Here is a 24,321-nt window from a genome sequence, read left to right on the forward strand (position 1 = left end):
AGCACTATGAAGACCTGCAGCCCATGTACACCTTCCCAAAACCAGCTATTTTCCTTAACTGCTCTAGATATAACCAGGCTTAGTCTCTCTGACTATGCCATGTGGTTCCATTACTGGTGTTGGTAGAGAGCCAGTTTATGACAGTCCTGCATCAGAAACGTATGCCATGTTTCACAGGAGAAATAAAACTGTGGTCAGAATTTCGTGTGTTTTCTTTTTTTTGCAAAACCATGGCCATAAAACTTTAGTATAAAGGGCAAATTCCATAGAAATCCTCTTCTCCCCCAATTTATTTCAGTTATCTGTGAAATACTACATTGTGTCATCTTTGCATAGTGCTGCAGGAACACAATCCAACAACAGATGTGCATTATCCAAGGAAACAACAGAATTTGAGTGCTGTCTTAATAGCTGGTCTTAACTGCTGCAGGATCTCTTAGAGTGAATAGCACTACTTAAATGCCAAATAAGACATTATTTTAAATGGTCTACAGAGCTAAAACCACACAATACCCACTTTCATTACTATGATAAGAGATGCAGCAGCACAGTAACTAACTCATTTATGGCCTTCAAGCCTACCTGTCTATGCTGGATTTGGTGTCTGCAATTTTATTCAGGCTGGAGACTTTGAATCCATAAGCACTTCCCCTTTGGCCCTTGTTCATATAATTCCCAAAGGCCAGAACTACCTCCAGGAGTTGCCTCAAACGTTTGCTTCGGATGAGTTCTTTGGATGCCAGAAGAATGGCTTGGAAAGAGAAAAAAACAATAACAAACAAACAACAGGTTAATGCACTGTGGGACTTTTTAACATGCTTGGGCCGACAATTTGAAGTACCCTAAAATGCCCATCTGACTATTGTCCACCAGATGCTGCAACGTGTTATCTGTGTGTACTGTCCTTCCCCCACCCACACGCCCAGAACCAGGACAATTGGAAGATGCACTACATCTAGCCTGTAGTATTCTTCTCCAAACCAAGGAGCAAGGCCTGCTCTACTGGACCTCACACTCTAAAAACATAGCCAGCAAGAACAGGGGGATAGCTTGAGCTCATTTGAAAATGCAGAATAGAATACACTCACCTTTTCTCTGTGATAACCATGGACATGGCACAGAAGCCATACAATCCCCCTCCTTGTAGGTTAGGTGTTCCCAGAATACAACCATCCTGAGACATCTATTCTAACTGCCCCATGGAGAGGGAAGGTGCAAGGATTTGGGGGTGAAAAGGGAAGACTGGCCTGCACAGAAAGGCTATGAAAGCTTTTGGCAGCTCAGTACAGCCTGCTAGAATGCTGTCACATCTGTCAGGTCATATTTACAGTGTAACAATCATGACATTGACTTTATTAAGTCAACGGGTGAAAAAAGAGTGTCAGATAGAAAAAATTTCTTGCACATGATGTGCCTTGGACTCACTGGCTCTACAACCATAGCACACACGTAACAGCACCTCTTTTGAAGACAAGTCTCTCTTAACCCTCCCTGCCCCTTTACCCAACTCTTAGCAAAAGCTTTAACCTTACCTTCTACTTTTGGCTTTGCTTCTGCCAGCCTCTCTGGAAACTTCTTCTTAAAGAATAATGCTTGCAGCCGCTGCTGATAGTGGTCAATCCTGCATGAAGGGTAGAGGAAAGCCAACACTGAACTGGAACTGCATTTTGAAGCCCAAGGTCAGTATGCTGCCTGTGTAACCTAATGGTTGAATGCTGAGTCTCACAAGGCCTATGCATGGGATTACAGACATAGTACAAACATCTAACACTACCTAATCAACTCTGTTATGAAAATGGAGGACTTCAAGGCATGTTTTGAGCACAAATGGAAATGAGCTGGAAGAATTCTCATTACTCTCAAAATATGGAAGTCATGGGAGATGACAGCTGCATCTCAATTAGCAGAACAAGATGTTAATCCTGATCGGGGGTGTAGCAAAGTTGGAACAAAAAAGAAGGTCAGAGGATGAGGAGATGGGATAGCTGAACTGAAAGAGAGATCTACATGAAATCCTGACTCCTGGCTACACTACATCTGATAGTTCGATCTGAATTCCTTTTTGTGTGTACAAGCTTAGGCAGAGGAGGCAGATTTCTCTTGTCATCCGGGGACTGGTCCTTAAATGACAACACAGAGAGTGCTTATCATCAATAAAACGTTAGTGTAATGAACGGAAACATTTGTAACATTTGTGGGCTTCTGGCAAATGCAAGGTATAATGCTGGCCCACAATCTCATGCGCATTCCCCCTCAGTGTCAGATGATAAATTTTCAATAACAATTACAGCTGCTTCCAAGAAGCCTGCAGTGCATTTTCCCATAATGTATCAAACAGACCTGCTCATTTCAAAGAGGAAACGATCCGCCCGGGCCATGCGCTCAATTTCATGTTTATGCTCCTCCAACAGGTCAGTATCGCTCTTTTCAGGAACGAACTTCAGCAGCTAGAGTGGCAGACAAACCAAAACCAAGATGAGAGATCCAGGGAAAACGAAAAAGGGACAGAGAGGCACAAACAAATCCTGCTAGAAAGAGGGATTTCTATGCTATCACGGCCAAACATTACTTTGACTCAGCTGTGTGACTGTAACTTCAAAAAAGTGCAGCTGTGGCTACAAACTGACCTTTTTTAAACCTTTGCTCACTGTTCTGTCTTTATCCCTCACTGACCCATTGGATTAATTTCTAATTATATGGGGAATTTCCCATTTCTAAATCCTAAAGGCCAAGTGCTACTGCAACTTACCCAAGGGGAAGTACAGAGAGAACTTAGATTCCCACAGCATTACTTGGAGTTTAGATTGGTGCAAACAAGAACAGAATGTGTTCCACTCAGTGTGAAGTACCCATCGTGCCTATCCTAGAGTACACAAAGCCTCATCTATCTCTCGCTTGAGACTGCCCTACTCTAATGAAACAATAAACAATAACCAACCGAATTGATATGTGTCTGACACTGGCTGCTATTCATATGCTGACCTTAAAAGCTCATACTTTGACAGATTTTTGACATATCTGGTGGTAGTTGTGCTTTAGTATCGTTATAAATACTGCCATGCACACAGCCCCAGTGCACACCCACAAAACCTGCTCACAAGGCATATCAATCACTTTGCTTTTTACTACTTTTTAATATTTCATCCCACTCCCCAAAAATGCAATATTCAAAGGTGTGGAGCATCAGAAGTTTGCAGTGACTTCTAGAGCAGCTGTAAGCATTCAGACAGCACAGGCAGGCTATAAATATCCAAAATGGAAAAGCTTTTTGTACACAACTAAACACTGTGACTGCACACAAAGATGGAATCGCATTTGTCAGACAGTTCAGAATTAGAACATTTTGCATACTCCTAAGGAACTTTATCATATGCATCTTTGGTCAAAGCATCACCTTTCACCCTGTATAAATGGGGGAAATTGGGCAATGTTGTTTCTTTTACCCCCACAAGCTATGCAGTGAACCAACTGCAGGGTATGGAAGTCCCTGACTCCCTTTCTAACCATTCCAGTTAGAATGCAAGATCCCTCCTGGTCCCAGCTCTAACCCCTGACCTATGGAATGGCATATCCCAATGTAAAAGCTGCAGGCAGAGATGGGAGATTAAGAAAGCGGGAAGGGATGGTGGGAGGGAAGGGGGGAAGGAACAAATAACAACAACAACAAATAAACAGCAGTATAAAGAAGAGATGGAAAAAAATATGGGGAAGTCACACGTGAGAAGAAAGGACATGAAAGGAAACCTCATGCCAACTGTAATCATCCGTATTTTGCATCAAGAAGAGAAAACTGTTACAAAATCAACCTGATACAAATAGAGTTACATAAGGAAGGTATATTTGACAACACTAGGAAAAATACTTTTCTCGTGCTCCCATGTGCAGCTCCGCTGACATGATAGTGCCAAGTTCAGATCTGCAGACATACCTGCAGAGCCAGTACATATATCCCTTTACTTTAGGTCAAAAAAAGACAGTGAAGGACTTAAGAATAAGATATATCTGACTGTAATTTTTCTCACCTGCTCAAGCATATCTTTCGCTAGGTCTTCTTGTTCATCCATCTTCAAAATTGCTTGTCTGATTTCTTCATTAGACAGCTTCAGCCTTTCAACAGTATCAACAATGTAAAATTAGTGCCAAGCTTAAGTGACTCTGACAATTCAGAAAGTAGGAAGCCTGAAAAGCTGCACTAAAAAGGCACAAAATAACCATGGGAAGCTCCTCTATGAAGCTGCTATTCAGTAAGATGAATGAATCAGTTCCAAAGGCAGAGATTTTCTAGATCGTATATTTTTATCCTCTTCAGCTAATTACACATAAAAATTAGATGGTGATCAATCAGGACCTCATAGATCAAAAGTGCTTCTAACTTCCCCCATATCAGATACCTCTCTCACCAAGATCTCTTGCTACTGTAAATCCCCTCAAATCCATGTGACTTGTGAGTGGGAGCCCATGTTGCAATTCTGCTTTTGCATATTAAATGATGTCCCAGAGTAACAAGTAATGGGACTGATCTTTCCCTTACAGATCTGAGAAAAGGGTTGCTCCTAAGAAGACTAGTTGCGCTAGGTAAGGTCACTCTGTCAGCAGTCACAGCCGAAGAAGAGATTGACAGCTTTTACGTATCCATCTTTCATATCCAGTATGAAACAAGATCTGAAAACAAGAGCTTATTAATATTACTGGAGGTATTAGAATTATACTCTCCTTCCTATCTACCTCTCCATCTGTGTGCAACTAGTAGAGGTCATCAGTTACAAAAAAACCCCAGAAGCCATTAAAAAACCCCTGAAGGTCTTCACCTGAAGTCAGGGCAGACCAGAAGCCGTCAAAATTTGTGATTACCAAGAGGCTGCTTGATAGATTGCATGAAATGAACTTGGTGGTTCTCAGCGCCAACATCAACAAACAAATGTGCAAGTGACAAATTCTTACACACCACCCCCAACCCATGACATCCTCATCAGTCATTTCAGGAGAGTAGGGGAGGACCAAATGAACCATAAAGGAAAGGCTATCCACAAGAAAATCACAATTTTGGGACTGAAACAGAAAAATGTGAAAAGAAATATTTGAGGAGTGAAGTCTGCAGTCTCCATGGACATTCTACAATCAATATAATTAATTAACAGCAGAAAGACAAAATGCAAATATAAATGAGAGGGTGATGCATGAGGCAGAATGTTTTTGTCTTCAGTACTAAGAAATTGCATGGTGAAATTTCACATTTCTATTGCCATTTGGATAGAATCATGGTTTTGGAACTAGGTAAAAGCAAAAGCAAGAGCTTTATTTTTACAGACAGGAAATATTACTAAATCTAAGAAACTTAAAACATTTTAATATTGCCCAATATAACCAACAGCTGGAAACTAAAATATGAATCAGCAGACATTCAAAAGCTTTTAAATATTATGGCTCTGAACTAATTGCTCTCACTGTTCCTAGCTGGTCATTGTGTCTGCTTTTGACAAGGACAGCAAACTGATACCAGCTAAGTAAGATAAGGCTACTGAATTTCCAGAAAACCTACATAGTTGGGCCATGCTTGGATGAGATAGAAGGTTCAGAAGTTTTACAATGAAAAGGCTGGAAACTTTTTACTTTAGATCATCAGTTTGACTCGGGATCAAAACAGCAAACCTCAGTTCATGAGGTTCTACAGTCTTGATCAGAAAACTGAAGGGTTTCTTTTGGCTTTAATAATTATGAATTGTACAGTCCATGACTGTGTGACCCTGAACTGATAAAACCCTGTGACCACATGAGGGCTGAGAAGTGTATCGGTGGGTGTGGGCCTGGCTCCTAGCAGACCCGTATACACATGCCCAGACAATTTGGTGCCTACAGTTTTTAAAGTGCTACATTTTGTTGGTTATTTTTACTTTAGAGAGCACCTTTACATTTTCCAGAATCTGGATTCTGCAGATTAGCTGTCTCATCACACAGACACACAGTCTGTCAGAGACACAATAAGCCAAAGCCATGAACACCAGGGTGCATTTTTTCTTCTTGTTGCTACTCTCACTGAAGATAAAAAGAACAAGGGTGAGTTTCATGTTTTTTTCCATGCAAATAACTCAAGCAATAACTACACTGACCATTCCATTACACAGTGCAAGTCCCTGTGTGTGTGTTTGGAGATGCAGTAAAGAGGACCAAACAGGCAGGTTTGAGGTGCACCAACACGACAGATGGTGTAGCACATATAATTGCTGATCTTGCTGTTCTGTCCGGTGGCCTGAGGACTTCAGACTCCAAGCTGCTCTGCTTGCTGCCATTCATCAACACTAAATACGCTTGAAAACATCTTTTGTTCGAAAATAATTGAGAGCCCTAAGGACAGACAGTTATATAAACACTTTGATTTCTTGAATGATTCTGTGCCCTGCCATCAGCAGAAAAACATCTGGCTTGAATGGTTTAGCCCGCAGTAGAGAAGCAGAAAGCTTGCCAGCCCCTTGCTGAGAAGCAGTTTAACTTAGTCACTTATAGGCCTGTAACAGGGTCTTACAGGCCTGTAACAGGGTCATGGTGCCTGCAGGTGTGCATCTTAGATTATTACCAATCCAATTACAGGTACAGGAGGATCTACAGCGAAACAATCTTACTCTTCCAAAGTGGGCTTGTTCCTCTTCTGGGGCAGGACACGTTTCAAGAGCTGTAGGCTTCAACAGCACAAAACAGGGATCTTCCAAGTTAAAAAACTGACTAAATAACTGGCCAAAGAATTGTTAATCAAGTGATTCTCCTTGTATTTTCAAAACTCATGCCCAGCCATGCAGTAGATCTTAAAGATGGCCAGCAGTAATGTGAAACAGATATGCTGCTTTTAAGCAGAAACAGGTGAACTGATTAAAGAGGAATCTAAAGCAGATGCGTAAAATCTTTCCATTTAGAACTGAATAGAAGCATCCCTCGGAGCCTAAAACTCATATGGGACAGACAGCAAATTAAAGTGGAATTACGGCCCAAAAATTTACACTACAGAAATTACATTTCAGTATCTATTGGAAAGTCTGCAATGACTTTCTTACAAGCTTTGCAGATCCAGGCACTCCTCCTCCAGCTGCTGGATACAACTCAATTCGGAATAGCATACAGTCCAAGCTGTATTCTCTCTGACTTACAAATCACAGATCCTGACATCAGGACTCAGGAAGTAAATGTGACCAGAAGAAAACACAGTGCCCCTTTCCCTCAGCTGCAGCACATTAATTCCTAGTGGAGATATTGACAGTTTCTGTTCAACAACAGCCTGACATTGGTCAGATGAGGAAGGAAAAGGATCTTTACTGAGAATACTCCCTCCTTCTTCCCTCACCCATACATCTGGTGGCAGTATATGGAAGTCCAACTGTTTGAGTCATCTTCAAGCAATGTTAAAACTCAATGAGTACCAAATAACTTCTGATATGGTACTTAGCTTGCCTCCCTCTATCCCCTCTGGCTTCATAAATAATCTCTATTGACTCTGCAGAGTAATTCATCACTAATCTCCCCAGGACACCTCGGCTGATTTAACACCAGCTTCACTTGCAGACATCAAGTGGTTTATTGTTTCGACCTCTTGGAGAAAGCTGGCAGCCTGACTCTGAACATGCCTGGGAGACATGTTGCAGTTTTACATCAACTTCCCTTACAGACATAGAGTGCTTGCTCATTTTCCCTCCTTAAATATACCCATTGATTTAACTCATAGTAACCTCCCCCCTTCATTCCTCCCTCCCATGGATCAAAGCAGAATACTTGTCACTCATTAACCATGTCCCCTCCAGAGGAAAAAATGAGTTACTTTATGGGCTTGTTCTTTGGATCTTGCTTAGCTTTTGAGAAAGAAGCACGTTTGCCTACTATCAGAGAACCTGGAGTTTCACTGCAGCTACATTGAGCTCCCAGACCATACTCATCTCATCAACAGAGAAGACAGTGCCCTTTGGGGACAACAGTTGGGATATTTTACCACGTACATCTTATGCTTAGAGAGCATCTGTCGATCATTTAGTGGCCAGCCCAGCCCTAAACCATGACACCATTATATCAACATGCTGGCAAAAAATCCAGCAGTGCCTTTTCAGCACTTCACAGTGAAAGTATTCTGCTAAGTGCATAAAGAAACAGGCTTTTCTTTTCCTCTTTCAGCAAAAGCCCATGAGTGATCAAGCTACCTTGCATCCAAATACTCTCAATTTCCTACAAAGAAGGATCTGGGTATGGCCATCTTTCTGAGCCAAACAAAGCAAAGTAGGGCCAAACTTGGAACTTCACAAATTACAGTGACATATTGATGAGGCAGTGGTTCACCTTTTATCACAACCCTACCTACTGGTTCCTCGTTGTGATCTAAGACAGGATGGCACTGACTGACGTGCTCAGTTTAACCTTGGTGTTTATCATACTCAGAATAGCAGGTAAAGCTATTTATTGTGCACCTCAACTTTAAACCAGAAAATGTCTCCAGGAACCCAGGAGACACTGTTTATTGCCTAGCATTTTTCAAGACAGCACGCTGAGGAACCGAACTGCTGAGTTCAATGAGCTGTTTCTGTGTCAAGATATGATCTGTACCCCAAAGTAATATATTTCTTGAAATCTACCTTGAAATAAGGGTGAACACTGTATTGCCACATGGCAGAAAGGCACACAGGGACTGAGGGCACAGCAGAGGCAGTAGATGAAGACAGACACTGGCTGAATAGTTTGTCCTCTTAATGTCTGAAGTGAAAGGGTTAGAAGCACTGAAAAGGCACAGCTATGCGAGAAAAATACTCGGTTTTTTTAGTATTCTGGTTGGAAATGCTGCTTCCTTTTCTTCTCAGTTATTGATAGATATCTGAATCAACAATCATGAAAGCCACAAACATTTGGTAAAGCTGCCTGCTAGTATCTATCTGCTGTCATATTTACATTTAAAACTGTTTTTGTGTAATAAGATTCTGCCTTCTGCTACTACTGGTTTTATGACATTTTGCTAGCACTCCTACTGTTTCTAGCCTCTTGAGAGGGTTACAGCTGACTCACTGGGCCACAGGAATAACAAACACATCTCAGAAGAACACTGACATAATGATTTTGCTGGAATTCATGCAAAATAACTCACACAAAAAATTCCATAAGTATATGTTCAGCCTTCTTCTGAGCAGTGTGTCTCAGAGAACTGGACCTCTCCAGGGCATTTCACAGAGCAAGACAGTAAGAGATACATGTCTTAGGCATGTTCTGTAAGAACATGTAAAAATATGGTACAACAAAAACACTAAAGCAGCAAAAATACTACCAGTCACTAAAGCAGTGGAGGCAGAGAGAAGTCATTCTGGTGAGAGGGTCAGAGAAATTTTCCATTGCTAGGTGAAAGCAGGAAAGCACAGGGATCTGGGATGACTCTTCCAGACCACACAAGTCTGACAGTAAATCTCCAGCCTGGTGGAAACTGAAGACATCAGGAAATTCATGAGGGATAGCAGATTTCCAGTGTGACAGAAATAACTGTAGTTTGGAAACACCATTAGGAAAGCCAGATCTGAAGTTGGTGGGTGCCTGGACTCACCACAGACAAATGGTTCCATGTCCTGGTTGAATTGTGGCCTACTGGAAATACTGTGAGATAAACTGATCTTGAGCCTATTCAAACCTTTACAGTTGGCTTATGGGACAGAGCTTCATTTTGGATCCATCAGACTCCATTAAACAAGGACAATTACATCCTTCCACTGCAGGAAAATTGAAAGATGCTGCTATCAAGTAGTTGAAATAGAACTTTTTGATTAAAATAGAGATGAGAGTGGGGAGGAAGGCTTACAAATCTGTTAACTGCCAGCCAAAATCAGTTAGCAATTCAATTTTCATCTCTTTTCAGTCTACCATGCTCCGGTCTCTCTGCAAAAGCAAGCAAGACATCTATTTCTCACTCTAGCTAGGTTTTGGCTTGTTGGACCGTATGAAATATGAGCTCTGCCTGACCCTTTCTAACACAGTGTTAGCAAAACAAAAACATTTGAGTAGTGGAGAGAAAGAAAACCCGACCCATGCAGCTATTTTACTTTAAAAGACACGACAGTTTAGTGTAAACAAAGGGGGAATAAACTACAGGGATATATGCACAGTAAGAGTCAATTGGAAACAGCTGTTGGCAGATACTGTGGCAACCTGAAAGCTGAGGCTGCAGCTCAGGGTCGCACAAACTCTCTTTGTTTGTCACCCGTTTTAAATCCCCTCTCATTGCATGTGTGCACACACACATATGTGCAAGGTGCGCTGTAGGAGTAGCAAGGGCATGGCAGGACCCAGAGATTATTTGGCTGGGAGTGTCTCACCTTCAGGGTTTAAGCTAAAGAATGAAGAAGTGGAGTAATGAAAAAAACTGCAGAGGGGTTGTAAAACCCTTTCAATTATTGTCTGCAGCCAATCCTCCCAGTTGCTGTCTTTAATAATAAAACCATATAAGCACAAAGAACAGACAAAGGCATGAATGTAGAGGTGCCATTTTAGTTCCCAAAGACTGTTGCTTTTCTGGTTGCATTTAAAAGTGAAGTTTGGGAAGGAATAGCACTCCTGGGCCAAGATATAAGATATTTCTGATATCCTGGATGTAATACTATCTGTGACAAATATTAAATTATCTAAGCCAGTGAGAGCCCTGGTGACTGATGTTTCCCATAGCACAGCACAGTGAAGTTAACAGGGCACAGTGCAAACTGGCAGGCTCCTTAGGGACAGCGAGCTCAGTCTCCAAATCTCTATCATCCATGTTAGGCCTGCTAACAATAAGACCAGGATATTTCCTAGTGGAAAAGTTCATGGTCACAAAACACAGCTTTTCACCTCTGGTTTGAGTCCAGACTAGCAGGTTGAAGTAGACTGGCTTTATGGCACATCTGAAGTGACCACATGCTGTGTACCCTGAAGTGCAAGGTTCATGCTTCAATGCCACTTTGCTGGAGGCAGCAGAATGGAAGATAAACCACAGAGACTGTCTTTTCTCACTATTTAGAGCGTATTCCTTTCAGGTAAAAATGGGCCAGACTTGCATGGCAGAAGAGGTGAGTGGTGAAAAACATGTACTGCTGCCATCCACACAGCTTTTGTTTTGAAGATAGAAGATTTTTACAAATGAATATCTAGTGTCATACTAATTCATGGACCACCTTCCTGGATCCTCAGACCAGCCACCTGCACACATTATGTTACCACTTCTAGGAAATGTTCCACCTGATTACATGAGTTAATCTGCACCTCACACACAATTTAGCAGGTCTGTCAAACAGCATGAAAATCCTGTTGCCCCTATGCCTCCCCATTTCACTGCCCCAGCCTGCACTCAGCTGCCAACACTAGCAAAGACATGTGTTGGCAACTGCTGCAGAGAGAGAAATGTAAGCCTTCCCTCATTGCTGGTTTGGATGGTGGGGGTCCTGCTGACATGCAGGCTAATGCCACATAAGCAGCATAATGAAAGCCTCCGTGGGTTTCACTAAGCAATGGAAAGAACTTGCTCCAGTCCTGGTGGTCTGGCTGCAGCTTTGCTTTTAACTGTTAGCTTGCTAGAGGAGACAAGCAATCACATCCATATGAACCTGCATTTTCTATTGATCAATGAAACAGTTGTATTGCTCAGTACTGCCACAGTTTTCCCAAGTTCTGTCTTCAGCTTTGCTGTCCCTCCTCTGGTAGGAAAGGCAACTTTCTCAGGTGGATCAGCGTCTGCACAAATTTGATATTTAGTGACAAACATTCAGTCCAGAACTCAAGGTCATCGACAGACATGAAAAGCATCTAAAGGGCCCTGATGTCAGAACATTTGAAGCCGTTTGTCATTGCAGGACCATGAAAAGGCAACTCCTGGCTTCCCAAAGCTAATTTACAAATACAGACCTAATTCTTGAATATATCTTATTACATCTACCTCTCCTCAACAGGAGTGAAAAATGACCAAAATGAACATCACTGTCAGCTGTGCTGTATTCCAGGGAAATGCTAAGAGCAACATTTAGAAAGAAACATATAGAAGAGAGACAAATGACATACACAGAGCATGGGGGACACATCACTTAGAGTGAAGTGCAATCACTGTCAAAGAGCTGCTTTCATCTACCTATGAGTACTGATAGTTTTCTGCTGATGAGTCTTGAGATGCACCTTGGTGCCTATTTGTTTAATACACAAAATGTGTGTGTGCATATGTTTATTAAGTGAGCTAACACTTCAGAGAGACGTGCTGTTATAACACTGCAAGAGGCGTTTCTCTGAAGCTCTGCAGGTATTAGACAGCAGGTCTAGTTGGGAAAAGAAACATGTCCACTTGTTTAATTCCATCCGCTCTTGCCTCCACATTGACCATGGTGTACCCTGTGAGCTAAGGCTTAGCACACTTACTTGGAAAGGAGAATGACACAATTCTGGGCCCTCCGGCCATCAATCACAGAGAGCTCTTTCACTTTTCGTGTGGAGAGGTAAAGGTCTTCTGTTGAACCCATCTCTTTCTGCACATAATTCAAAAGGGAGGGAAAACAATCAGTATTATGTTTTTGACCCAAGACTGACAGACTTAGCTGAGTATAATGAGCAAAACCCATCCCAATCTGGGAAAATCCACCCACATGGTGAGAAAAGGAGACAAGAAGGGCAGAAAACATGTAGGTAGATCCTGTATTACTAGACACACAGAAGTCATTCATTACCACCTGTGAGATCATCTTTGATTCCAAATACCGGACCTGATTCTGACCTATTTGACTCATTCTACCAACAGTTACTTTATTATGCTAATGTGCAAATCTGGCATGACAGGAAAAAATCGGGCACATTATGGTAAAGCCCACTAGTGACACAGCATATCTTTCAGCACCTGCCTCTTGCAGAGGTTACACAGCATTCTTGAAAGGCTGCAGCACAATCAGGAAAAATCCTTCCATCATCTATTAAGGCTGCTACTGGACCAGCCCAATCCATGTTATAAGAGAGAATAAAACAGTAAGGCAAGATAGCATTTATCTTACTAAATGTATCTTGCTAAATAGTCAACATCTACATCTGAACTATCCTCTCTTTTTTATATTAATTAATACCTTTAATCATACAGAAACCTACCTTTTTCAAAGTTCTCTGCATATCCCTATTGCCAAACTCATAACCCAGAAAAAAATGCTGGAAAATCTCTGTCCAAAATGTTTGACACACCACATACAGAGAAACTATTTGAAAGCCCAGCCTGACCATTCAGAAGTCTCTGTCTCCTTGCCCTGTCTACACACCAGAGTAACAGGATTTGTTTCACTTCCACAGATTGGCTTTCTGTAGTTACTTTCAGTATCTTTTAACACCATTCCTTAAAGGGAAGTAGAGGTAATGATAAAAGGTTAATAGCTCTCTAGTTACCAACAGAGAAGAGAGAATTGGATACAGACAGTTTTTATTTTCCCAGCTAACTGCTGCTGGACCTCTTCAAAAATGCCTTTCCATGATATCCATATTTTCATATCTTGAAATTTACCAGTATAATCTAAATTTGAATGCAATGTGACTTCTTTCTTAGGATGTAACAGCAAGCATGCTGAGTCAGATCAAAAGGTCAATCTACTCCAGTAGTCCCTGCGAGTGGTCAACAGCAGATACCCAGAGAATGGTGTAAAAGCATGGCAAGCATACAGTGGTGCTTCCCAAAATTCACTCCCAGGACTCAAAGTTCTGCTGCTCAGGGCTTACTTATATCAGCATGACTAATCCAATCCAAGAGATTTTGACACCCAAATATTTGAGAGTCAAATGTAAATCATAGATTCATATTCCTAGTTGCCATTTGAGTTCTTGAAACAATCAGCTACAACAAGACTGTGTTGCTTCTGGATATACGAAGAATTCATACAACCATATCCAAATGTGCTGCAGTGAGCCACCACCAATAGTAAGTGGCATTTATAAGCAGGTACAATGCACCAGCTGAAGATATGTGCACAATAGTTCTGCTGGATGTGCCCAAAGTGTCTAGCCTGGAAGAAAAAATTACTTGTTGGTCTGTGCTCTTGTTTTTAAAGCTTTACTGTCTCTCTCTAGCTAAGGTTTGCAGACAAGCACATCTGCTTAGTGTTAACCAGCATCCATCCCAAGGAAAAAAAAATTGTTACAGGGTTTGGCTGTGTCTGTTGGGTAGGGGTTTAGACAGCTTCCCCTAAAGCCATGCAGCAGGGATTGGTAAAGTAGTTTCTATGTCATTTCCAATTCCTCAGCCCACAAGGTTCAATACAGATGAATAACTTGAACTACTCAGATGTGGCTCACTCCCTGGTCATAAGGAGTGGGCTAGTCTCATCTAAAAATATATTGTCTTCAACACATACTGGGGAGAGAGATACTTATAGATACTTGAAGTTGTGTATAAGCAAAAGCAGATGAAGCCTCAGGTTTCACCAAAGCCAGACTGCAATCTTAGCTGAAGGAAAACAGATTCCATATGGACTATCTGCATTTTCTTTGACATAGAAAACGAGGAGCAAGGGGGCAGTAGTCACCAGCTTTTGTGAGATAGGCCAAGCACACAAAGGAAGAATAGTTGGAGCTGTTGTCAGCTTGACAGACAAGATCCTTAAGTTTTGTCCCATCATACTTTACCAACTTTCCATCTCGGATAACATTATGTTATGTGCTTCAAAGAGTATTTCAGATTTGAGATTTTAATTGCAAATTCAAAAATCAACTAAAATTTCAGTGCTGGGATGACTAGACATGTGGAATGTGTTCATCATATTGCTGCCCTGTTTCAAATACAGTTTGATTTTGGTTATCTGCAGAACCTGTGGTCTGGTACCATGGAAGCACCCTAGGTTCCAGTAATAATCAATACTTCAGGGAACCATTTCTGCCATATTGACTTGTTTCATGGTGTGCACCGCCACGATGAAAGCTAGTAAATGGCCCAGAGCCACGTACTAGCCTCATTCAGTGGTAGAGGTCCTGACCATACTTTCCAAATACAGTTCCCTGAGCACTCATGGTGAGGACTACTGAAGCCACCAGAGACAATTGTGATGAAATCTGAACAATCCTTTTCTGAAATCATTGCTCTTCCCAAACATGCTGCCAAGAATTTTGCTTAAGATGATTAATAAATTGAGGGGTAGCCAGTTTGAAGACATTCAGGCAGTCTGATACCTCTACTTCATCTAAACACCATTTCAGTATTTTGCTGAACTTTCTGAGTGTTTCAGCAGTCTGAAATGAAGTAGGCTTTCCTCCAGTCTAACCCTCCTGCTCCTCAGCTGGTACAAACGCTTCTGCCCAAACAAAGTGCCTTCTCATTCTACAGAAATGTTTTCTTTATCAGAAAGTCTGTGGCTAGTGAATACATCTGGAGACTTAAGGACTGTCCAAAGCAGATGGAAACAAGGAGTAAGGCTCCCTGAGAGTTCCTTTTGTTCTTTACTAAAGAGACTATTACTTCAGTTAAGGAAGAGTTCAAATTCACATTCTACTTTGTCTCTGTTCTTTTTTCCTCAGAATCATCAAAAAGAGGACTACAGACATCTGCAGAAACCATAGTGAGGTTATAACTAAGTGAAAACACAGGAACTACTTCCTACCGCAGAGCTAATACAACTAAAGGAATTTTTTGTACCACCTTCCCCACCCAGAAAGCAGAGGTGCAAGACTTCACCTTCCCATGCACTGCAAGAGGCAGACAGTGATACTCACCTGCTTACAGGAAGAAGGGTTAGTTAGCAGGTCCTATGCAGGCAGCAGCCACAAATAATGAAGAAGAAAACATGCCAAAAATTAGTCACAGAGAAAGATATCAAGTTTAACAAGGCAGCTGAATTTGGACACACTGTTTTCTAAGAGAATAAAACGCTTAGCAAGTAATACTGGCCCAGATAGTTCAAAGGTATTTCAGCATTTTTTTTTTGCATATTTTAAATCAGCACATGGTGGGGAATTAAGAGTTCTAGGTCCTTTCTGAAAAAGAATAAATTCAGTCTCCAAAGCATAAATCTTCTAGGTCTTGAGACATTAACTAGGATAATGCTTAAATACCTTTACAAGTCTAGTCTGAAGCCTTACTGAAAGAACTGCCAAGGTTAAAACTTGAGGGTCAGTTCTCCTCTCCTGATGCGCAGGCACAGTTTGCCATTATTCCTAAAAACTTGTTTCAATGGTACGTTATACCCTTTAACAACTTACAGCCAAGAATTTTGAAAGCACTCTCTAACCACTAAAGAAGTCTTACAGCTCTACTGGGTGTCAGACATCAACAGTTTTGCAACATATTCCATACTTCAGGAAAACACTAGCTATACTGAATCAAAAGGTCAATATTACACAGTAAGATTGGAGCAAGGCCAAAAGACAAGTATAAGACTTCTTGGTCCAGCATTCTATACACTGGACAATTCTGCTCTCCCTCATAGTAACCAAAAATGATACACTGGGCTTGAGAGAGGAGAAGAGACCCTTTGTCACTGAAAAAAAATGAAGAAAAAAGAAAAGCTGTTTAATGTAAATGAAACTGGAAAATAATACGAAGATCATGTTAATAACAGCAAAGAAAGAAACGTCTTCATCTGTACTCATTCAACATTTCAGATGCAAAAGAGCAGGGCTTTCTGTTGACATTTTTCTTTACAGACATTTGGATGAAGTTTAAAAGTCACAAACCCAGGGTAAACACATACTTGGCCAGAGTGGAGTGTTTCCAAAAATTAAAGAGGAGAAAAGACTAAGTGTGAATCAACTGGAAAAGTTCTCATAAGATTCTGGTTCAAAAGCAATTTTGGTTGCCTGGTCTTTAAAAAGAAAAAAAAAGAAAAAAAAAAAACAGAAAATAAAATTGATGAGGACTATGGATGAAAAAGAAAATAAAACAACGGAATATTTAAAGGAAAATAAAGAAGAAACCAAAACTCTCAATGAAATCTAGAAGGGCAGCAATATACCTAACTACACAAAAATAGTAGCTTACATAAGTGATACTCTAGTGTCTGGAGCCACTGTCATAAAGTGTGTTTAATGCGGATGAAAGAGAACTGTACTGATACCCATGGAGGTCACTCTGAGATGATGGCTCCATTCCAGTGGGCAGGGAGGGTTAGGTTAGCTTATGGTTGAATACACCAGGCTGCCGTTCAGTGATTGGTAACAGAGCCATAAATATTATGAGTCTAACCAAGAGCTGACAAACCAGGATAGCTTTGGCGTTGGATTCTGGGGCCCAAAGGAAGCCAGACTTTGCAAGGTCATTTCTAATGAGGAAGTTGTAATGTTTGCACTTGAAACACTGGAGTGGCACCTTGATGCTGCAATGGCTACTCATGCGCACAGATGACACTCTGGCTAATTGAAAGACAACTGGGAGCTCACCATCACGGCTAAGCTGTTGGCACAGGGTCTAAATCCAATCTCATAACAACACTGAAATTTCATGTGCCTTTCTTCACCTTTATGAACTAAGCTCTTGTTTCAGAGAATGGGATTCACAGAAAGATAGAAGGACCAACTGAAACAGCAACAGCTATTTGCAGGAGCAGAATGAGAAATGAAATCTCATAATGCAGCAGGTAACATCACATTCTTCACAGTTCAAGTTGGGATGTTTATCTAGATGGCTGTGAGCTAGTAAATCAGAAGAGTTATCCATCAGGTTTATTGGATTAGATAGAAAAATGAGAGAGAAAAGGGAACAGATGGACAGTCCAAAGACAAAGGGTTTGTTTGTTAACTTTAAGGTATTGAATAGGTTAATCATAATGACAATGAAGTAGTCATTATCACTGTAAGGCTTAATCATAAAGGCTGCTTATGGCAATCATGTCTATGTTTTTTCATAAAACTTCAGAGCAATGATCCAGTTCTGCAGAGTACAAAAGACTGAATTTCTCCAAACACATTCCAAAATCAAAAGAAAGCTGAGGGAGTTCAGGGAATGCAAGTACAATCCCTCTCCTGCTAAATCTCATTCAGCCGAGATAGACAGATTGAAGGTGACTTGCTTTCCAAGAAAAAGAGGAGAGGAAAAAGACATTCTAATAAATGGCTGCATTTAAAGTATGCTGTTTGTCCAATAATCTGTAATTCAGACAGTTTCTGTCACCTAGCCAGTTGGGTCAGTTGGCCGTTTAAGAAAAAATAGACAAAGCAAAAAGACAGCTAATTCAGTCACCTTTCTCAGTGTTCAGGCAACTACAGACTTTTTCTCTGGATGAATGGAAGAAATAGAAAAATGGATACCAAGCATGAATGGAAAGGTTTTGGAAGCCAGTGGCTGCTGAGATCAAATACAGCATTACCTGTTGGGAGCTGTTGTCTCTGAGACTTGCCCATTGCTAAAAAGTATGTTGATAACATACTCTGTTGATAATATACTCTGCCCTCTATGTCCTCCCCACTTCTTTTGGTCTTGTGATATTTTGAACATGGCAAAGCAGCAAAATGATGCAGCTTGACAGCAGGTGGACAAGGGCCCAGATCACTGTCATGTGTTCTTTCCTTCTCCAGAAATTCAAGGAAGACAAGATGTGGTAGAGTTCATTCCTACCTGGTGTCTCTGATATGCAGAGAACATCTTTTCAAAATCTTCTAGATCCAGCACCTTGAATGCCTTTAAATCATCAATCTCATTCCAGATTGTGCCATGGATCCTCTCCTGAAAGAAAACATCATATTTTAATGAGATAGCAGAAGTTTTTGGCTAAGAACATCCAATCCCATTTGGACAGACCATTCTTTCCTGCTCACCAACCATATTCCTATGTACTATTGCTATCATTTTAGAGGGCATACTTTGTTTCAAGTGTCAAAGGATAAAAAAATAGCAGTGTGTTTTTGGGTGTTTTTTTGTTTTTTGGGTTTTTTTTAAACATACTGAGTATTTTATATTTTTCATTACAGCAAGCTTCTGATGAAAGGGCACATTCCAAGTATAGCAGACCACATCTCAAGCAATATCCATGATTCCACAGTATGTTTCCTTTCAAGAGTGGCCATCTGTCTAACAGAATGATTGTGGTTATGCTGAAAGAAGTGTTACCATCATGAGGAAAAAGCTTAGGAAGGGCACTGATGCATGACAAACCCCAGAGACATCTTCCCTTCTGGAAATTTTGCCAGGTTCTGTTGTAAACCCCAAAGGGTGTGTGGTTTTCATTCTGCTTGCCTGTGAATGTAGTTTAAGATTTTATTTTATTTTACTTTGAAGGCCCTGAGACTTTGAAGTCTAATTGTTTCCTATTACATAATCTCCCCTGTCTACATGAGCTCTTTGTTGACTCCAACAGACACAAACTATACCTAGATCTCTGAAAGAGCATCATCCACACTAACTGGAAATATTCACAACCCGTGTGATACATTATCCTGAATGCCGAGGAATCCTAGCTGTCTAGCAGATGATTAGCATGAAGGGAGACAGGCACAGACTCCTCCTCCAACTTTGCTGTCCACCAACCCTGGACCAAATAAGTTCCTGTAGTACATGGATAAGCTAATCAGCAGTCACCCTAAACTAGGAGAAGGCCTTGGAGTCTCCTGCTGACATTCTTAGGACAAATATCCTTGCTAGCATAAAGGACACAAAGATTGAGGTACCTTCCCTGTTCTAGTGCCCGTTAAGCTACACGTTTTATAGGATAAGCTTTGGGCAATTACCCATCCAGAAAAGGCAAACTTGCTCTTCACACCTGACCACACCATCATTACACTTCATTTAGTTAATGAAGTGTACATTTATTGTACTTTATTAACTGGAAGAATAAGGAAGGTGCTGATTAAAAGAAAAAGGAAATGGACAGAGAGGATTGTAAAGAGACCTAAGCAAATCCCAGGAGATGAAGAGCCAGCAGAACACTGATGCAGAGAAAGCCAGGAACAGCAAGCAATAGCAATGAAACCCTCACACAGGCTCCAGCCAGCTCTGAAGTACCTGCCTTGTACCTACACAGCAAAGTGCGTTAACACTTCATTATCAGAACTAATTAGGAACAAGCTCTACTTCCCATTCACAGTCATCAAAGCAATGAGGGAAATGTGCTAAGCCACAAGGCTCAAGGTGCAAGGAAAAACACCTGATGGGAGGATGAAATGAGGAGGAAATAAAAGTGTGAAGTGTTCTGGAGGAAATTCCTGGCAGGGCAGACTCTGTGGAGGAAAACCAACACCCTCCCTCCAGAGGCAGCCTGTGAGTGCCTGAGGGGAAGGAGAGGTGTCTGCAGTGCTATTTACACTGAAAGCATAGGCTGGATGGGAGCAGCACCCATCCCTGAACAGGCTCACCAATGTTATTATATCATTCCCTGCAATCAGTGTGGCTTTTCTTCCCATAGTAGGAAAAAAACCCCTGTGACAATGTCACTGTAACATGACAAATGAGTTTGGGAGGCTCATCTCAGCCTCAGATGAATAGGAGACAATTAATTTTCGTTTTATCCTAACCCTGGACTCTACTGCCAATCTTAGCCAAAAGCATCTGGGCAGAGTGTTCATTCTCATTCAATTTCCAGGCTGGCTTTATAAACCTTGAATTATAAATCCTGAGGGATACATTTGAACAGCAGAGCAATTTTCTGAGTTCCTCACTGTTTCCGATTGTCCCATCAAACACTGAAATGGAGGAGTATTTCTTGACAAGAGCCAGTGGATATGATTTCAGGACCAGTACTCTAGTCATCATTAGGATAGAGCCCTGAGGATGCCAAAAAGCTATCTGCTGTGTTTGGCAGAAGGTTGGATGTGACTCAAGAGACAGCTACTCATGACAGTTATGCCCATCTACCTATCTGGCTGCAAAATTCTAATGGGAGTGAAGTTTCCTCACAAAAGGCAAGAACAGAAGAAACATGCTACAGATCAGGCTAGTCTGAGTGAATTGCAGAGGTGCCAGAACAGGCAGTTCTGAGGTTCACAGAGACTGAAGAGAGTAGTTCCGGTCCATAACTTTCCCAGAAAAACAACTCAAGGAAGTGAAAATTACTCTCATTTCAATTCAGATTCATTTTAAGACCTAAGTTGAATCTTGTCCTGTACAGGATGGTTTGTATGCCACTTGTAGCAGAAAGACAAATTCCAGAGCGGCACCCATTGCAATGGTGTGCACAAACAGAACTTTGACCCAAGCAAACCAATTTTAGTGCCTAAAACCTAAGTGGGCTAATCCAGTCAAAGAAAAGATGAGGCAGAAAGAGGCATAAACAACCTTTGTTACACAAAACACTTGCAATGGGGCTCTCCCTTCTATTTCTGCCCTATGCTCTGCCCTTGAAAACTTTCATGTTGCTGCCAGATAATTTCCTACACTGAGCTCCTGCTACTCAGTTATGGATTAACTAGCTGATAGTTCCTTGTCATCAGCCAGAGAGACTGAGCGTTTTAAGAGAAATAGGCTTGTATAATGTGGTTTCTATGATAAATGATTCCCTCAGCACCATAAAAAGTATTTATGGTCCCTAAATAACAATTTAAAAATAAAGTAAATTCTTTATTTCTTTCCTTTTTTCCTCTCCTTAAAAAGGAAGAAAAAAAAAGAGGAGGTCACTTCATCTGTAGCATGCTTTTCTCCTCATGGTTATTTATTAATTTATTCATTCTTTCTTTTATTCATTCTACAAGTCTTCCAAGATCTGTGGTTCCTCTGCTTTGAAGTCTTGGCCCCCTTTGAGCAGCAAATCCTATGAACCACATTACCCAGCATCCTCTAGCAAAATGGTAGTACATTCTAGGTAAAGAAGCATCTTATGATCAGAACAAGTATTGACAAGGCATTTGCTCCGTCAAGCTGAGGTTTTTTTTATGTTGCTTTTAACAATTTGCTCTGCTGCAGTTATGTCATTCCACTTCTGTAATGAAGCCAAATTTGCGGAGACCTACCAAGATTATAGAGTAACAGTGTTTCATGGAGCTACCCGTCATATGGTTGGACTCCATGATCTTAAAGGTCTTTTCCAACCAAGTGATTCTATGAAAATGACAATATATCAAGCTGTCCTCTGCTTCATCCTGCCTCAATAACCTCACAGCATAAGTGAAAACTTACAGTACTTTGGGAAAGCCTTTCATTTGTCCTGCAGGTCCAGAGAACTCATAGAAACTATGAGTGTCCTGTGAATACTGGAGCAGGCAATCCTCCTTATTACTACATTATTATCTGTAAAATATTATCCATCAAAAATTGAAGCAACTTAAAATTTTAATTGATAATTCCATTATGAATCAGAAAAAGGGATATGAACAAAATACGCTTTTCAAATTTCTCTCTTGATATCAGAACCTTTCCTCAGTGTAAGAAAAATTCACTTTGAGTAAAAATCATATTTCTGGCATGTTTTTTAATTGAGACAGTTTTTATATCTCACTGTGGACAAGGCACCACCAAGGCCATTATGAGTAGCTTCACACTGAGATTTTGTAGAAATCTTCCCATAAATTTTGAATTTCTGGCAGCAGTCCTGCATTCTTGTTTGTCATGATCCTCAGGCTGCTTTTAGGAAGAAAGTTCCAGATATCAGAATCATCAATAACACTACAGAAACTTTTTTGGGGTAAAAAAAAAAGAGCATCAAAATGAACATTTTCTGTTTATGTGGTTGAGGTTGTTTTGGTTTTGGTGGTGGTCTCTGTTTTGTTTTGTTTTTGTCTTTAAATCCTATGTGGTATGTAGAACAAATACCTTCTGAGACAATTTTACCCAGGTCTATTAAGGGCCAGCTCAAGAAAGCCCCTTTCAGATCATTGACTAGAGTTATTTCCAGCCTGACTTTAATGGGAAGCTGCTTCTTCAGCCATGAGATAAGCAGCTCAGTGAAAAGTTGGATTGATTTACTCCAATAACTTCAACTCAGTATGTTTATATTTATTAAAGAGGTAATTACATTAATCCATACTTCCACCATGCTTGAAACCAGCCCATCATTTGGATTGACCATAAATGTCTGGTCCTTGTTTGACCTTGGGTGTTTTGTAAAATTCAAAGTAGGAGAGCAAACTCCACTTGCTGTTCAGAAACAAAGAAAGGAATCTTTCCAGGACGTTACAGTGGTTACATTGCAATATCTTTTTCTTAAAAACAGAGCTGCTTGGCACCAGCACTACTGTAGTGCTGTATGAATGGAATTCACAGATGATGCTACAGTGCTGTATGAATGGAGCTGTGGTGTGGAAGGGCTTCACCAGAACTCAGCCCATCCATGCATCTAGATGGCTTTGCCACTGATCATCAGCTCACAATAAAGGCTAGTACAAAATCCTTAACTCTCAAAGGAAATTAGCGGGCAATTGGAGTTTCCTTGTTAGAAGCACAAATACTTTCCAGTCAAACCTTTTTTCATGGTGCTTATGGGAACTGTGGACAATCTGTTATTATCAACTGCTAAGGGTTTGAATATATTTGATCATTCTCCTTACACCCAACAGCTCAGTCTTTCCCTTCCATAGACAGTATCAGAATTGGGAAAAAAGGTGTCTCATGAATTGCCCTGGAGAACAGCCTTGATTCCACTATGGAGAAATATCACAGACAAATTCCTCTTGGCCAGCCCTGTCCGTACTCCTTTTGGGCTCTGTTGGCTTTCTCTCACTCCCTCATGGAAGGCTGGATGGACAGAAAGGGGTTAGCTCTCATGATCTGCCTCAGTCCTAGCATCATCCTCACACTTACTTAAGAAACCTTAGGTGACAGACTGTACTAACTGCTTTGAGAAGGATAGTCCAAACAGTATGCAGAGGTACCTAAGAGATGACTAATGCATTTGACCTGGCTGCAGCTATAAATTTGTGTACAGTAGTGTTTCCAACACTGCATCACCACACCTCTGTGTTGGACGGTGCAGACATGCCTGTGCTCTTTGCTAACTAGACCAGTCTTTTAAAACAGAAAAGCATACACATAACGTCATGTGTATTTTTCCTCAAAATGTTTTCATAGGGAAAACTTGTATTCACAGGAACTGGAAGTTAAACACTACCACAAACCATAATAATACCATGCACACTTCCAGGCCTCAGTTTCCAAGGCTCAAGATGTGCTGCTCCCAGCCAGTGTGCTTGTTATGAGTCTTCATTCATTCATGCATGGCTACTTTGACAGTCCACGAGAACACCACAGGAGTGTCGCAACGGTAACAAAGGGCAAGATGAGGCTGTCCAACCTACTGGTGACTTTGCATTCAGGGGACTCATATCCTTGTAAACAGAAAGAGCGTGACTTGTACTGAAGCAGGGAATCTGGGATAACTGACAAAGATGGCCAAAATGTATCGCCTCCTCCAGCAGTCAGTGGAATTAAATAATTCCATAACAAAGTGCACTCCAAGTAACAAGGCAAGCCACCCGCGTCTGCAACAG

The 24,321-nt window shown here is 41.0% G+C and overlaps 1 protein-coding gene across 1 annotated transcript in view; it reads right to left on the bottom strand.

Moving 5' to 3' along the window:
- Window positions 1-582: 582 nt before the first annotated feature.
- Window positions 583-24,321, bottom strand: part of DAAM2 (dishevelled associated activator of morphogenesis 2) — a gene marked incomplete at its 3' end in the record, with an annotated part of 98,363 nt that continues 74,624 nt past the window's right edge. The window contains exons 14-20 of the mRNA XM_010182510.1: window positions 18,527-18,634; window positions 15,691-15,723; window positions 12,379-12,485; window positions 4,023-4,107; window positions 2,341-2,447; window positions 1,533-1,621; window positions 583-751 (exon numbers count right to left, since the gene is read on the bottom strand). Of these exons, the coding sequence (XP_010180812.1) occupies window positions 583-751; window positions 1,533-1,621; window positions 2,341-2,447; window positions 4,023-4,107; window positions 12,379-12,485; window positions 15,691-15,723; window positions 18,527-18,634 (698 nt within the window). The remainder of the gene's footprint in view (window positions 752-1,532; window positions 1,622-2,340; window positions 2,448-4,022; window positions 4,108-12,378; window positions 12,486-15,690; window positions 15,724-18,526; window positions 18,635-24,321) is intronic.

Source organism: Mesitornis unicolor, unplaced genomic scaffold (genome assembly GCF_000695765.1).
Source record: "Mesitornis unicolor isolate BGI_N332 unplaced genomic scaffold, ASM69576v1 scaffold22104, whole genome shotgun sequence".
NCBI lineage: Eukaryota > Metazoa > Chordata > Aves > Mesitornithiformes > Mesitornithidae > Mesitornis > Mesitornis unicolor.